The sequence below is a fragment of the Rhamphochromis longiceps genome, linkage group LG16, assembly GCF_057381845.1.
Source record: "Rhamphochromis longiceps isolate RC_006_pf linkage group LG16, R_longiceps_female_GT1.1, whole genome shotgun sequence".
Taxonomy (NCBI): domain Eukaryota; kingdom Metazoa; phylum Chordata; class Actinopteri; order Cichliformes; family Cichlidae; genus Rhamphochromis; species Rhamphochromis longiceps.
In genome coordinates this window covers 24,341,389-24,355,299 of record NC_140572.1, presented here as the reverse complement: position 1 = coordinate 24,355,299, position 13,911 = coordinate 24,341,389, and the positions used below count along the sequence as shown (strand labels likewise).

The 13,911-nt window shown below is 39.3% G+C and overlaps 1 protein-coding gene across 2 annotated transcripts in view; it reads right to left on the bottom strand.

Moving 5' to 3' along the window:
• Positions 1-10,533, bottom strand: part of fign (fidgetin) — a 29,320-nt gene extending 18,787 nt beyond the window's left edge. The window contains exons 1-2 of one of the 2 annotated variants that reach the window (XM_085384737.1): positions 10,363-10,533; positions 9,481-9,515 (exon numbers count right to left, since the gene is read on the bottom strand). In XM_085384737.1, coding sequence (XP_085240863.1) covers positions 9,481-9,505 — 25 coding nt within the window. In that variant the 5' untranslated portion in view covers positions 9,506-9,515; positions 10,363-10,533. The remainder of the gene's footprint in view (positions 1-9,480; positions 9,516-10,362) is intronic. The other variant, XM_085384738.1, reaches the window with a different exon arrangement.
• Positions 10,534-13,911: the final 3,378 nt, after the last annotated feature.

The following is a 13,911-nucleotide window of genomic DNA, read 5'->3' as shown; positions in this document are numbered from 1 at the left end:
TCCTTGGGTAAGACACTTCACCTACCGCCTACTGGTGATGGCCAGAGGAGCCGATGGCGCGATATGGCAGCCTCGCTTCTGTCAGTCTGCCCCAGGGCAGCTGTGGCTACAACTGTAGTTTGCCTCCACCAGTGTGTGAATGTGAGAGTGAATGAATAGTGGAATTGTACAGCGCTTTGAGGGCCCCGAAAAGTGCTATATAAAATGCAATCCATTATTATTACGTCTTCTGTTCTTAAGTTTTTCTTAACAACTATTGTGCCCTAAATTTTAATTAATCTGATTTATGTTGATACAGCCAAAAAAAACCCTGAACAAACAAGCAAACACCAAAAAAACAGCTTTGATTGTTAAATGTTCTCTGCTTTTGCCCATCGCCCATGTGCTGCTTGTTCTATTACAATGAATGTTTGAAAGAGGAAAGTAGGCACAAGTCCTTCTGGCAGAAATGTGCAATAAAAAAACATTTACTCCTCTGTTTATTTGTTTTATTTTTGTTTTATTTTTTTTCCTTTTTTCCAGGTTTATGTGTGGATAGTTAAATAAATCTGCCTCTGGCTAGTATGAGCTCCCATGATGAATGGTGCACAGAGTGAACATACAGTAAAGTATACCGGTCCACTTTGTAGAAGGCAGATTGTACAGCCGTGCTCATTTGGGTATGCATGAAATAACAATACTCTACTGGGAGCATTCTAACTTTCAAACACTTGGGGTCAACTACACGAGCAGATTCCACATGTGCAGCCTGTGGCCACTGAGGTCTGGAATCTACCTCCCTCCTGGCTGGGTGACGTTGCATGTTCTATTTCAAGACCGAGGGTTGAAGTGAGGCTGCAGGGAGTGTAACACTGACCCATATGACCTGTGGCCTAGAAAAGCTGCCTGAAGCTCTGCACACTAAAAACTCCTCACTCCTTTGCTACAGCTTTTCAAAGGCAAACAAAACCTTTGCACATAGCATGTGTCTTTTCATGCCAAATGATTTGCATCCTTTTTATTCACATCTTTGAACTGTTGTCACTGTATTCCGCGCTGTTGTGGAGCCTGATGCTCACTCTCTGAGGTCTCAAGTGGGAAGAAAGAAAGGAAGCCAAAGCAAAACTGCTTTACTTTCAGGCTCAGTGTCTACAGGCCACATGTCTCCAGTCATCTGTCACTAGTTTACATACATACTATGACACTTCCTCTCTCTGTGGGAACCCGTTGTCACCACTTGGCCGCCAGCAGAGGCTGACTGGGTGCTAGATGGGTCTCCCCCAGGTACCTCTAGGGAGCCACATTAGACCTAACTGACAGACTGACAGGCGCGTGCGCACACATACACACACACATGCACACACACACACGCATACACACACACACAGTCCATCCCTTGCCCAAAACACTCCCTCCTCCTACAGTACACCAGCTCGCATGCTCCCAAGGCATGGCACACTTTGCATGAAGCAGTGACTTTGCTTTACATCAATTTTTTCAGACATAAAATTATTTTTTCACCCCTCTAGCCTCTCCATGCTACATGGAAGTTTTGAAATGAATAATGGAAACAACAGAGCTGAAGACTCATGGGATCCATTTAAAGATGTGGGAGAGGCGATGCAGTCAGGGGCTTGTGCTGCAGAAACATCACGCTCCAAGTAAATGAATTTACTATTGTTCCGTACCATATAGAAATGCTGCGTGCAGGTCGAATAAAGCCAGCAATGATATAATAATATATTTTCCTTCCAAAGGACAACATTAGAGTAAATATATATCAATAAAAACACTTCAAACTTATATTTCAACCAAGTAAAAAGATAATCTGTGACTTGGATACAGTGCAGCAAACGTCGTCTAAAAGTATGAAACCATTCTGCTGTCTACAGTTACAAGACTATACTACAAGCAGGTATCACAAACAGAACACAAGGTTTTCTTTACTGACAGCAACATCCTAGACAGACAAATGGACAAATGGCTTGATTTCCGTTGCGAAAGTGGGAGTTTCAACTATGTTTAGCTATTCTCAGCGAAACCTTCGTTTGCCATTTCCACCTTGCCTCCCCAGATACTTGCGGTGGATGTGAGCAAGCGAGTGTGGGGCAGTCCACTATAACAGCTATTTTAGAGCATGCAAAGTCAACACGACTCCCTGAGGTGATTTCCTGATAATGAACACAAAAGAGGTGTCAGCCCTCATAAAGCTCAGTGATGATGCTGAACTCTCGAACGTTCATTTCTTGCGCTCCTTCGTCTCCTGATTTAAATTAATCTAATACCAGGCGGACTCTAAGAGGGACTGTCAAATAGGCCATATGCAAGACAACAAGGCTTTCCGGGACTATTCACTTAAGAGTTAGAAACAGCTTTATGAATTTAACTTATCTACATTTATTATTAAACAATAGTCACACAACGAGTATTTTTTTTTCTTTCTTTCCCCACGTATCCAGTCTTCCCGATTTACTTCTGCGCAGACTGCTGTGGTCACACTACAGTGTCACTGCAGACACCTGCTGCCTTTGCCGCAGCCTGACACCTTAAACCTTCATGGCAGCATATACTCAACCTTCTATCCCCCCTTCCCCTTCCCTCCACTCATCCTCATCTCCCTCCTCTCCACATCATCAGGCAAACTTCAACGCACGCTCTCGACCCTGGCACTCAAGGCTCCCTCTGCTAGCTCCTGGCACAATGCCAGCCCGGCAGTCACCGGACTCCACGGAGGATGAATGAGTCGCTAAGAACTTTAAGGAAACCACTGATAGCTCACATCTCATCTGATCATCGTTTTAGCTAAATGCCTCAAATTGATATCTGAGACAATTAGCCTCAGGTGTGATGAAAAGGGGATGAAAAAAAAAACAGTAAAAAAGATGAACTCTTATATTCAGAGCTAATGTGTGCATGCTCTTGAATATAATTTTTGAAGTTTATACAAGGATGTGTTCCAGTCTATGAATTATAACACTATTATATTGTCATTATGACGATTGCAAAGTAAAATGGTTTTGACACATTGTTAGTCTGTGAGAGAAATTTATTTAAAATGACTTAAAAAAAAAAGAAATCCAAATTAAATTTAGAGCAAGCTACATTTAGAATCACAGTAGCAGGATCAAAGCCAGTCAGCTGTTATCACAATTAAATATTGATTAGGACAAGCCAACACCAAGACAAATGTGACAATTTACATAAAAGAAGTAGGGTATTTACCACTAGGAATAACCTATAATGAGTCTGACAAACGTGGTGAAATGAAATAGTATTTAAGGTTGTCTAGTTGCATGGGCTTTCAGTGAAATCAGTAGAATGATGGCCTCGATTACCAGTTTAATCAGACACTGGTTTGTGAGAACACAAGTGGAATTTCAATACAGCAAAAATATTGAGTTTTTTTCTTATCCTCTAGTGAAAGGCTTGCTCCTCTTTCACAATAAAAAAACCTCCCCAACAGCAAGCACAAAAAAGAAAACACCTTGGAAGAAGGACAGGAACAAACACCACTCTTCACCAAGGTTATTCAGTGATAAGCAACAGTACTCAGGCATACAATGACAGCTCAGAGTGCCAGCTATTTTCAAAAGTCATAGAATTGTAGATTTTGTTAATCATACTCCTTAAGTGTTGGGTATTCACTGCCTCTGAGTAGCAGTAAATTATCTGGCTAAAGAAATAAATTAAAGTTATGGAAGCAGATTCAGTCATAAGGACATAATGTTGTTATTTCTCAGAGAGGAATAACATCCTCGAACTGTCATCTAGAGTTGTCTGCTGCCTCTTCATTCAGACCTTGCTCATAAAGCACCTGAATGACATTCTCAGTCAATCAATTATATTTTGTATTAGGGCTGAACGATATATCGCATTTGCGATAATATCGCGACATGATCAAGTGCAATTTTCTAACCGCAAAGGCTGCGATTATACTCTGGACATGTCCAAATTCATGGGCTGCATCCTCCTGAGGCCGCATTTGTAGACCGATTACGTCACAGCGACGCGCCGAAGGCTGTCCAAATTACTACCATATCCCAGAATTCATAGCGCGGCCCAGCCAAACTCCAGTTTCCAGCAATGGCGGCCGCTACTAAGTTTTAAAATTACTCATACTAATCTTTCAGGGTCACAAAATAAACTTTTAACATATTTTCAGGCGAGAAAGTAGTTGTGTAAACATCAAATATCTGCTCGGTTTATCAAGATATCCCATATTTGCAAAAGTGCTTCGACGTTTTCAGAGGCGTCTGCTACCCACCAGCTCGACAGCTAGCCGGGAGCTCGAGGGTTACTGATGCGGCCGAGAACGGCACAACTCCCGGCACATCATTTTCAGATCACCGCGGAGTTTCGCTGCTCGGGTTAAACGTAATATATAAGTCACTTAGACAACCTAAAAATGTTATTGTTGGGCTTTTTTCAGTGTTTTGTTTGTTCGTGAGTAAATCGGTTTGGCTGAGATTAAAGTTATTAGATTAGATAAAATAAAACTTTATTAATCCCCCGGGTGGGTTCCTCCTTGGTTTTCACACAGCTGACTAAACGTCAAACAGAAAACTTATTAAACAGAAGTATGAGACAGTCGAGAATTTACACCAGTGTCTGGTTATATTTTAGATAGCAAGAAGCAGACGGCCGAGTTTATTAAACTCCACCGAGACAGCGGTGACGCTAATCAGAACTAGACCGTCCAATTTCACGCCTTTAAATTTTAAAGGCGTGTTTGTGTGTGTGTTTATACAATTGCTATTATGTTTGCACTTTATGTGTAATGTTACTGACTGCAGAGATCAGTAAGATGTGTGTATTTTTTATTTATTAGTTTTATTTATTTAATATTATTTTTTAATTGAATGACTGTCTAGTAGTTCACAGATGTCGAAAAACTGAGTGTGGTAAAGCCACTGATTTTTTTTAATGTATATTTCTGCAATCTGCACATTGTACTGACTTTCATTTTAATGTTTACACCAGGGTTCCTTGTCAGCACTTTATGCTCAGATGTTTGTAAGCTAAAAATAAACTATTGTGTATGTTCAAATATACTGTTGTGATTGAAGAAGTTAAATAAAAATGTCAGTCATCAATTCATGCATCACCTCATGTCATCATAACAGAGGTCTGTCTTCCAGGAAAGAACAGTTTAAAATTAATGTAATATAGTATTGGCCATACTATATGATGTATTGCTTGTCTTTGTTTAATAATACAGAAGACAAAGACCTTAAAAAATAATCGCATATCGCATCGCAATATTGGGGCAAAAAATCGCAATTAGATTATTTTCCATAATCGTTCAGCCCTATTTTGTATTATAAATGTAATTATAAAACGCTTGAGAGATGTAAAGAAAGCTACATTAACAGATGAAAAACACGGGAAAGCAACAGTTCTCTTTGCAAGACGCAGACACTATTCAGAAAGAGCCACAAAACAGTCTGGGCAGAAACCAAATCTTTTTGGTCGGTTAGAAATAAAGAATTTTGCATGACTAATTAAAATGTAAACAGTGTAATGAGGACATCAGTGATTTAGGCAAACGTCTCTGTGGCTGCCACTGGGGGTATGATAATTACAGAGGCAAATCTATGAATGCACATGAATCTCCTACAAGTCCAGATTAAAAGCCTTAGTGCTAAACCTAGTTTAGTACACCTGGGAATTGTCTATTCTAGCCAATCCCCAACAGGCGCTGAACTGCCTTCTCTTCTTATGAGTGTAGAGACACCTCATGTGAAGGAGATGAAACAAAGCCCTTGTTTCAGTGTGCTGGAAATGAGAAGAACAAGGACTTTAAGGCAACAAATGCTATACTGTGTAAATAAGATGCCTGGCAATGAGGGCCTAGACAAACCTGCCCCTGCAACGTACCCTATGAAAGTGTTGCCATTATAATTAGCCATTTGCTGAATCCTAAGCTCTGTAATCATATTATGCTTTATGGTATGGATCGTAATGATATTATAGCATGTTTATGCAAGGACCAGTGTCTTTAAAGATAGAACAGGGCACCGTGTCCATCCTCAAACTGGTCCTCAACATACACAAAGAAAAACAGGCTGGCTGACCTGCAAGCACACAGACACACAAAAGCGCCACTGCACATTTTTTTTTGACTGAAAAAATAAAACAAACTGCAATAAACAAAGGAACTCTAAAGGGCCGTTTAAATTACAGACAGTAGTAAAGCAGACTCTGAATATCTGTTCGCTTCTTTAATATAAAGCCAGCATTGTTTTATCAATTACTACCTGTTAAACTAAATTAATGTCAGAGTATTTTGTTAGAATTAGAAAAAAATGTGACAGGCCCGCAGCTAAGAGACATATGAAGGGTAAGTACAAGCAGCCAATAGTAGGCACATGCATTTTAGAAAATGTCTATGCCATATGCTGTCACTCAGAGGGAAAAAAAACAAGTCTGAGCAGACAGTCACTGTGTCTAAATGAGATGGTAGGAGGAGGAGGAGGGAAGAGAGAGGGAGGATGTCAAGGATTCACGGTCCTTCATCTTTGCAGTAGAGCAAACACGTCCCTCAGTATAGCAACAGACAGCTGCCTCCACCTTCTAATGCAGTCCAACTTAAATCACTGCAAGAATTGTCAGTGCAGAGTGAAACACACACAGATAACATAGCAAGCTGCCATAAGGGAAACGACAGAGATGTGGATACAAGTGAGGAGACGAACAGAGAAAGAAACAAAGAGAGAGGAGGGGGAACATGTTAAAGATTGGAGGGTTTTTTTTTCTGTCCCTTTGGCTTGAGTCTTACTCCGTTGGGGGACTCCCTTGCTTTTTATATGAAAAACAGGAAAGACACCACTTAACATATTTTCTGAAAGATGACAATCCTGCACTGATCTGGTACAACACACTGTAGTCAAGGGGCTGAATGGGATTTCATCTAGTTACCGACAAATAGATCAGTCTGTAAAGATGAGCATTTCATCTATTTACAAAAGCCCTGCAGACATCCCACGGGGTGTTTACAGAGAGTCAGCTCAAGGTATTCAGGGGCTGGCTTTAATTGTTGTGATTAGTACATATATAAAGTGTCAGTTCCACCACACACCACTTCCCTAAGGTAATAGTTTAAACCGTGCTGTCAATTTTAGTGATCACTAGTAATGTTACACACTTTAGATTATAGACAGAACATTTAGAGATTTAGAGAAGCTAAATTGATTCACAAGGACAAGATGCATTCACAAGATGCACAGTCATAATTATTTTTTGCTTCATGTTTGTGTACTTATATTACTTAATTATAGATGTACTCAACAAGAAATCAAGAAATCACCTGTTGTTTTAATTTGTTTACACTGTGTTTCAGGAAACCTGTTTAGATTTATGTGACGCTATTAGCACATATAAAGAAGCAGCAGTAAAATAAGCAAGAAAAAAAAGTGAAATATCCAAATTGTTTTTAAAGTATGATTAAAAAACCCAAACATTTTATTACATTGCACTGCAGTGTGGAAAAGAAATGGATTTCTTTGACCACCATTAGCAAGGAATCCCTTTGTCAATATTTCTATATCCTTCTGCCATAAAGTACATGCAGTTTTTTTTAGTTTACTTCATGCAACTTCTTGTTATTCTTTGCACTCACTCTTAAAAGTGTGAACATGTGTGACATAAGGCAAAGTAGGTGATGAAAACAGGAGTCAAAACTGAGACTTGTGTCAAATAGCAGCTTAGGTTGTTATCATAAGTGCTATCCTATCAGAAATAAACAGAGCTGTCAGCTTCTTTTCCATGCACAACAGAGGTGTCGGGGGTTAAGTAAGGATCTGCAAGAATCGGCTAACACGCTGCAGGAGCTCATACATGGAACCCTTCCAGGGTTTGAATCCTGATAAGTATGCTCAGGGTGAGTAAGAAGGCTATTTAGTGTGTACAAATACTGTAAATTTATCAAGATAAAACCATAAACCCACCTCTGAAGTCATAATAGCCACAAAAATTATACTGTAGGTGTAAACCTCCAGGAAAATGCATGCGTTGCGATATATATATATATATATATTTAAATTGTCAGTTAAATTACACAAGTCTATCATTTGAAATCATACATTTAAAGATCGTATACACTGTACATGACATTTAGATTACAAGCTCTGGCTACAGATTAAATAAAATATATTTTTTAATGTTTAAAACTAAGTGTCAGCCAGTGTGCATGTCAGAGAAGCTCAGACCAAAAGTCTGCAATAAAAATACCTACCACACATGGGGTATAAATATGAAAAACATTTTTTTTTAAAATCAAACCGACAAAATTAATACCCACTTAAAAAAAAACACATTACAACCAAACACTCAAACATAATGAACGTGGCGGTAATGTACATTTTTTCCACTGAGTGACAGATGCTGGAATGCTGTTATTTTTGAAGAGGAATGAAAACATACTTCAGCTCACTGCTGATGATGTTAATTTCCTCTCAAAGCAAAACATGCAAATGAAATGTGCGAACACAATTAAGTAAATTGTTCTATGGAGGTGGAAAAGGTTCACTTAGGACAAAGTGTTTGCAAAAGAGAGAAAGCACACAACTTGTTACTTCACTGACTTTGCGTTCATTTACTGGCTTTTCACGAATCATTTCCACTTTATCATAAATGACAGCATTTTTTTATACGTTGCTTGTGAACTAATTTGTGAGGAAATACGATATTGTTTCACCTGTAGGTCTTTCTGGATTGTGACAGCTAAAGATAAAAGCAGTGTGTGTTTTCCTTAAACTTGGGTTACTTGGGTTATCTCATCAGGTATTTTGTAATGTTGAAACAAGACAGCAAGCTTGTATTACCAGTAGTTTTGTTGTATAAATTATTTTAGATCATGCTTCATAACTATAGTATATTTGTGATGCAACCTGATTACTGTAGAACCATGACAATATATTTATGTTCTAACAACTCTGAAGACACCCATTAATTCAAAGCCATGTCATAAATCTGAAAATAAACTATGTTTAAAAAATGCAATTTTCTAGATGGGCAAATATTTCTATTTATGGTTAAACTATACTATAAAATCAGACTCCATATAAGAATTGCTGGTAGGTTTGAAATGAGAGCTCTTAATACTAATTTGTAACCCTAACAAAAGAAGTCATATTGTTAGAGTTATGCATGCAAGGAAATGAAAGCAGGGAAAGGACAAAGAAAAATGAAAACTGGACATCAAGTATGTCAATTACAGAAACCAAACCAATTAAAATGGGGGCAAATTTCTTAACCTACACAAGGCACTTTGAACTTAATTGATAATGCCACTTGTACAAAATTAATATCACGATGTACCCTCGTCTATGAGCTACAATCATTAAATTATTTAACCTAAATCAAGTAAACTTCTGTAGATGAACCAGGCATGCACAAAGAAAAACACACACACACACACACACATTTACTGCAATGGAAGCCTTTTTTCAAATATGACAATTAAAAATAATAATATTAAAGATAATTACAAATTGAACATACCATATATACTGGTGCTAGTGATCATGTCTTCAAGCCTAAAAACAAGAGGAGAGGGAAAACAGCAGAAACGGAATTTTCACGAGGAGGAATTCCAAAGGTTGCTTCTCATTACAGCCACTTTTTGCTCAGCTATCGGATTTCACAACTTTCAAAACGCACGGTCCCCTTTTCTTCCTGTAGGTATTCATTTAGAGCGTATAATTAAGAATAATAAAAACGAAGAAGAACGCATCGTGCGACTCATATTTTTCGAAGCAAAAAAAAAAGAAAAGAAAAAAAGAAAAAGCCCTGGAAGGAGACGCAAAAGCCACACAGGCGCGGCTGGAGGCTGTCACTTCTTGCGCGAGTTGAAACAAGAGAATAGGAAGCATGTGAGAGACTGTGGATGACACAAAACACACATTCTTCATGCCGCCCATTAGAGGAAGAGGCTAAACCAGCGTGATGCCCCCTCCCTTTACTTTTAAAATAGATTACTTGCCAGCAGTTGTCCCACTAAGCGCGCAATGACAACCCATCTATTAACCACCCGCCTGCGGTTATCGCGGCAAGTTTTATTCAGGCTGACATGCAAAAACTTCTCGTTGCAGGGAAGTTATTTTGGAGACTGGATTCAGCCGTGCGTGTAACCTTCGCTTCACACAACGGAGTGTTGCACGTTAATTGTAAAGTCCCTTTCCAACTTCATAATCTTCTTTTGGTATTTTCTAAAGCAGCGGCCGGTAATTTTGATTCGAAGAACGCAGAATGATTGGCCACAGACTGCGCTGCAGCTCTGTGACGCGCGACACCGTCTCTCTCGCTGCGAGCATTTGTGCGTGCAGAGCTGCTCCGTTTCTCTTTTTAATTGTTCGCATCACTGAGAGACATAACAGGACTTACCTGTGTAGGTGACAGGGCAGCGTCAGGGTTTATAGTACCATCGATCCAGTGAGTGTGCAGATGAATGGCTCGCTGGGGTTAAGCGTGGCTGCTCACGATTTGAAACCATTCCAAGTTAGTGAGGTGAAGACTGACCACAGCCTCTGCCATGTTGGAATTCCAAACCCTGGACAGCTGCTCCACTAACTGAAGGCAGTACGCTGCACACTGCGCATGTTCTGTCCGGCGAGAGCCAAATTCAAAGAGAATGAGCCTTAATGAGCAGCAGTTCACTTGTAGCCTATCATGGCAAAAATTTTGCTCTGGGGCAATTTGACGTATTAACTATCTAATTATACTTCTGCAAGCGCTGCTGAGAACTCGTTGGCACTGTGTATGTGTGCTGCTGTAAACACTCTTCTGAGCCACATGTGTATTTGCACATTTATTCAACTGTAGGTATGATGCGTAATTCGTTTGGCTTTGCATACATTTTACATATACAGAGTCAACAATGAGAATGAAAAGCATCTGTTGTTTTCCAGGTCATACACCAAGCGTATCAGCTGCTTTTTCTGCCATTGTTGATCCAAATGATGGCATGAATAATGTGAATAACCACATGCAGTGCATCAACAGTGCACTGGTTTAGGGTAAGAAAATATTAAGCAATACGTAGACATATGCATGTTTGCTGGGAGTACGAATTTACAGCGAGCAGCAGGTAGTTAGACACTGTAGTCTATGCAAAGTGCCTTGCAACCTCACACTGAAAAGAAGACTGGAAACCAGTGCATCAAGCCTAGAAGAAATCACATCTTTACCCTTCACATAACCCCCCATAAAACTGAAATTAATTTACACTATTAGGTATATATATAGATCTATATATTGTATATAGATATATAGATCGATACAAATCAATGAGCTATCAGTGCTGGTGCTGGTAAATCTTTTTAATTTCAAACAGAACTAACATAGTTGTTTCCCATTGTTTCCTAAAATGAACTAAAAGCCATCTTATTGTAATTTGTATCAAACTGGCAACTACCAAGGCATGGTTTTGTGTGGCGTAAACTGTTATCTTCCTTTCATTGTCATGATGTATATTTTAGCAGGTTACTCTCAAACTATTCACTATGATCTGTATTATCTGTGGCCTTGAAAAAAGAAGGTGATCTCTTTCCATTGGGGTAGTGCTGCAGAAAGACCCTGGTTAGACACATGATATGAGGTTTGGCACCAGAAGTCGCATTATGCCCTCTCATCTCCATACTCAAGGCCCTGGGAGTGATGCATTGATTTAGCCTTCAGTACTCCCTTGACTGCACCATGCTAATTCCAACTGCATAAACTCTTTGGAGAAATCCTACCCATAAGGCAGGACATGGAGCAGCCACTGAAACTCTCTGGGAAATGGCAGTTTAAGCTCATACACTCCAGAATCGTTTGCTACTGCTGCATGGAAGTCTATTCTGTTAGAGATGATATGAAGAAAAATGCCTTGATGACAGAAGTCAATTCAAATACATTCTGCTGCTGATTATTGACAGAGGGGGCTCAGATAATTTTCTAATAATAGGAGAACAATGTCTCAGATTACCAAAACTGAGTGTCCATGCTTGTAGGAGCGGCCAGTGAAAATCTCTCTGTGTTGTGGAGGTCACGGTGAAAACAACAGCAGTGCATATCCATGTGTAGCTTTGTCCGGTGTCTCCTTCCTCATATGGGCATGTTCAGTATGTGCCTTTGTCCTTGTGTCAGCAGGCAGGACATTCTAAATTATTTTGCTCAGCTGCCTCCCTGAACTCTTGCTACAGCACGTCAATACACACATCATGCAGACACCTGCACATACAGCTACATGGAGCACAGTTCATGTCCATCACACACTTGAATCCTTGACACATATCAAACCCTCAGAAAAAATAAGGTTAGCCAGATATGATTTTATCTATCTATCTATCTATCTATCTATCTATCTATCTATCTATCTATCTATCTATCTATCTATCTATCTATCTATCTATCTATCTATCTATCTATCTATCTATCTATCTATCTATCTATAAAATTTATGTATTTGAGTTTCTAAAAAGGATATATTCAGTATATTCATTTATCTCACAGAATAACATCAGTTTAAAAATTATAATGCTCATGCTTGAACACTTTTGAAGTATAAAAAGTTTATAAATTTAACATGCTCACACAGACACACAAAATGCACACACACACATAAGTGCGCACACGCACGCACGCACGCACACACACACACACACACACACACACACACACACACACACACACACACACACACACACGCAAGCTGAAATTGTTCATTTCCCCAGGAATGAGGTTAGGGGTTTACATGGCATGTGACTGGCTGTTTTTTAACCTTCTGCCTACAGACTCTTATGTCATGTGTGATCACTTCAGCAATGTTGCTGGGCATTTATTTTTCTCTGCCATGAAACACTGACTCTGGAGAAACCAGCTGCATGCACCGGGGCATACAACTTGATGTAACAGTTTAAATTCCCCAGATCAGTGGTTTGGAGAGTTATTGACTGAGCTTTACTGCGATTGTTGTTTCACAATAACCATAGAACAGGTAGTGTCACATCTTCTAACAAATGTAACAATATATTGAGTTCTTCCACCAAAATATTTTCCTTGCTTCACACTGTGTTTATGTTCTCTATCATTACACAAATTAACCAAATTTGATTTGGGGCTCTTCATAGTGTAAACAACATAATTTGCAGAGCTACTGTACAATATCTCTGGGCTATCAGAGTCAGTGATTCTCATCTTCAATAGAGATTTTACACACACTTAAGATGCTGCGGCATTGAAACATTTGGCTATTATAGCGAGAAAGATGTGTAAATAGTGAAAAATTACAGACTTGATTTCCCACAATATTTCAAGATGTGTATCCAAGCCCCTTTATAGACTTAGGCTAAAATCCTAATAGCGACAAGCTTGAAGTGAATAGAGCCCACAAGAGGATAAGCTACTAAATCTTGCAATAAAAGCAATGTGATTTACAGTAAATTCCGCAAGGCTGACAGTGCCAAAGCTGAGGGCATAAACACTCTTTTCAATGCTGCGCCTCAGTTCTGTCTGCTGTGAACTACAATCACACAGGCATGCTGCTCAGCAGCAGTGACTTTGATAAATCACCAGGAAGTCCCACTGTTGGCTTAAAACTAGAACTTGTTCAGTTGCAATTCTGCATTTGTCCTTCTTTAATGTGTATGGAAGTGGCTTTAGCAGTAATCTGTCAGTGATTGATTAGGTGTGGCCAAATCCCCTTTCCGTTCTCCTCTGTTGACTAACTGTTCAGCTACTGCAGTGTATTTACAGAAAGATGGCAATATTAAGGAAGAGACTGCCTTATTTACCTGCAGCATAAACAGAGTTACTTCCACTTGGGGGACCATACACTCAAGATGCCTACAAGTTAAAGAAGAAACAAAGAGTGACATGTGTTGTTGTTGCTAAATTTATGCACCAATAGATAAAGAAATAGGCTTATAGACCTATGACTCAGTTCCTTTGGGA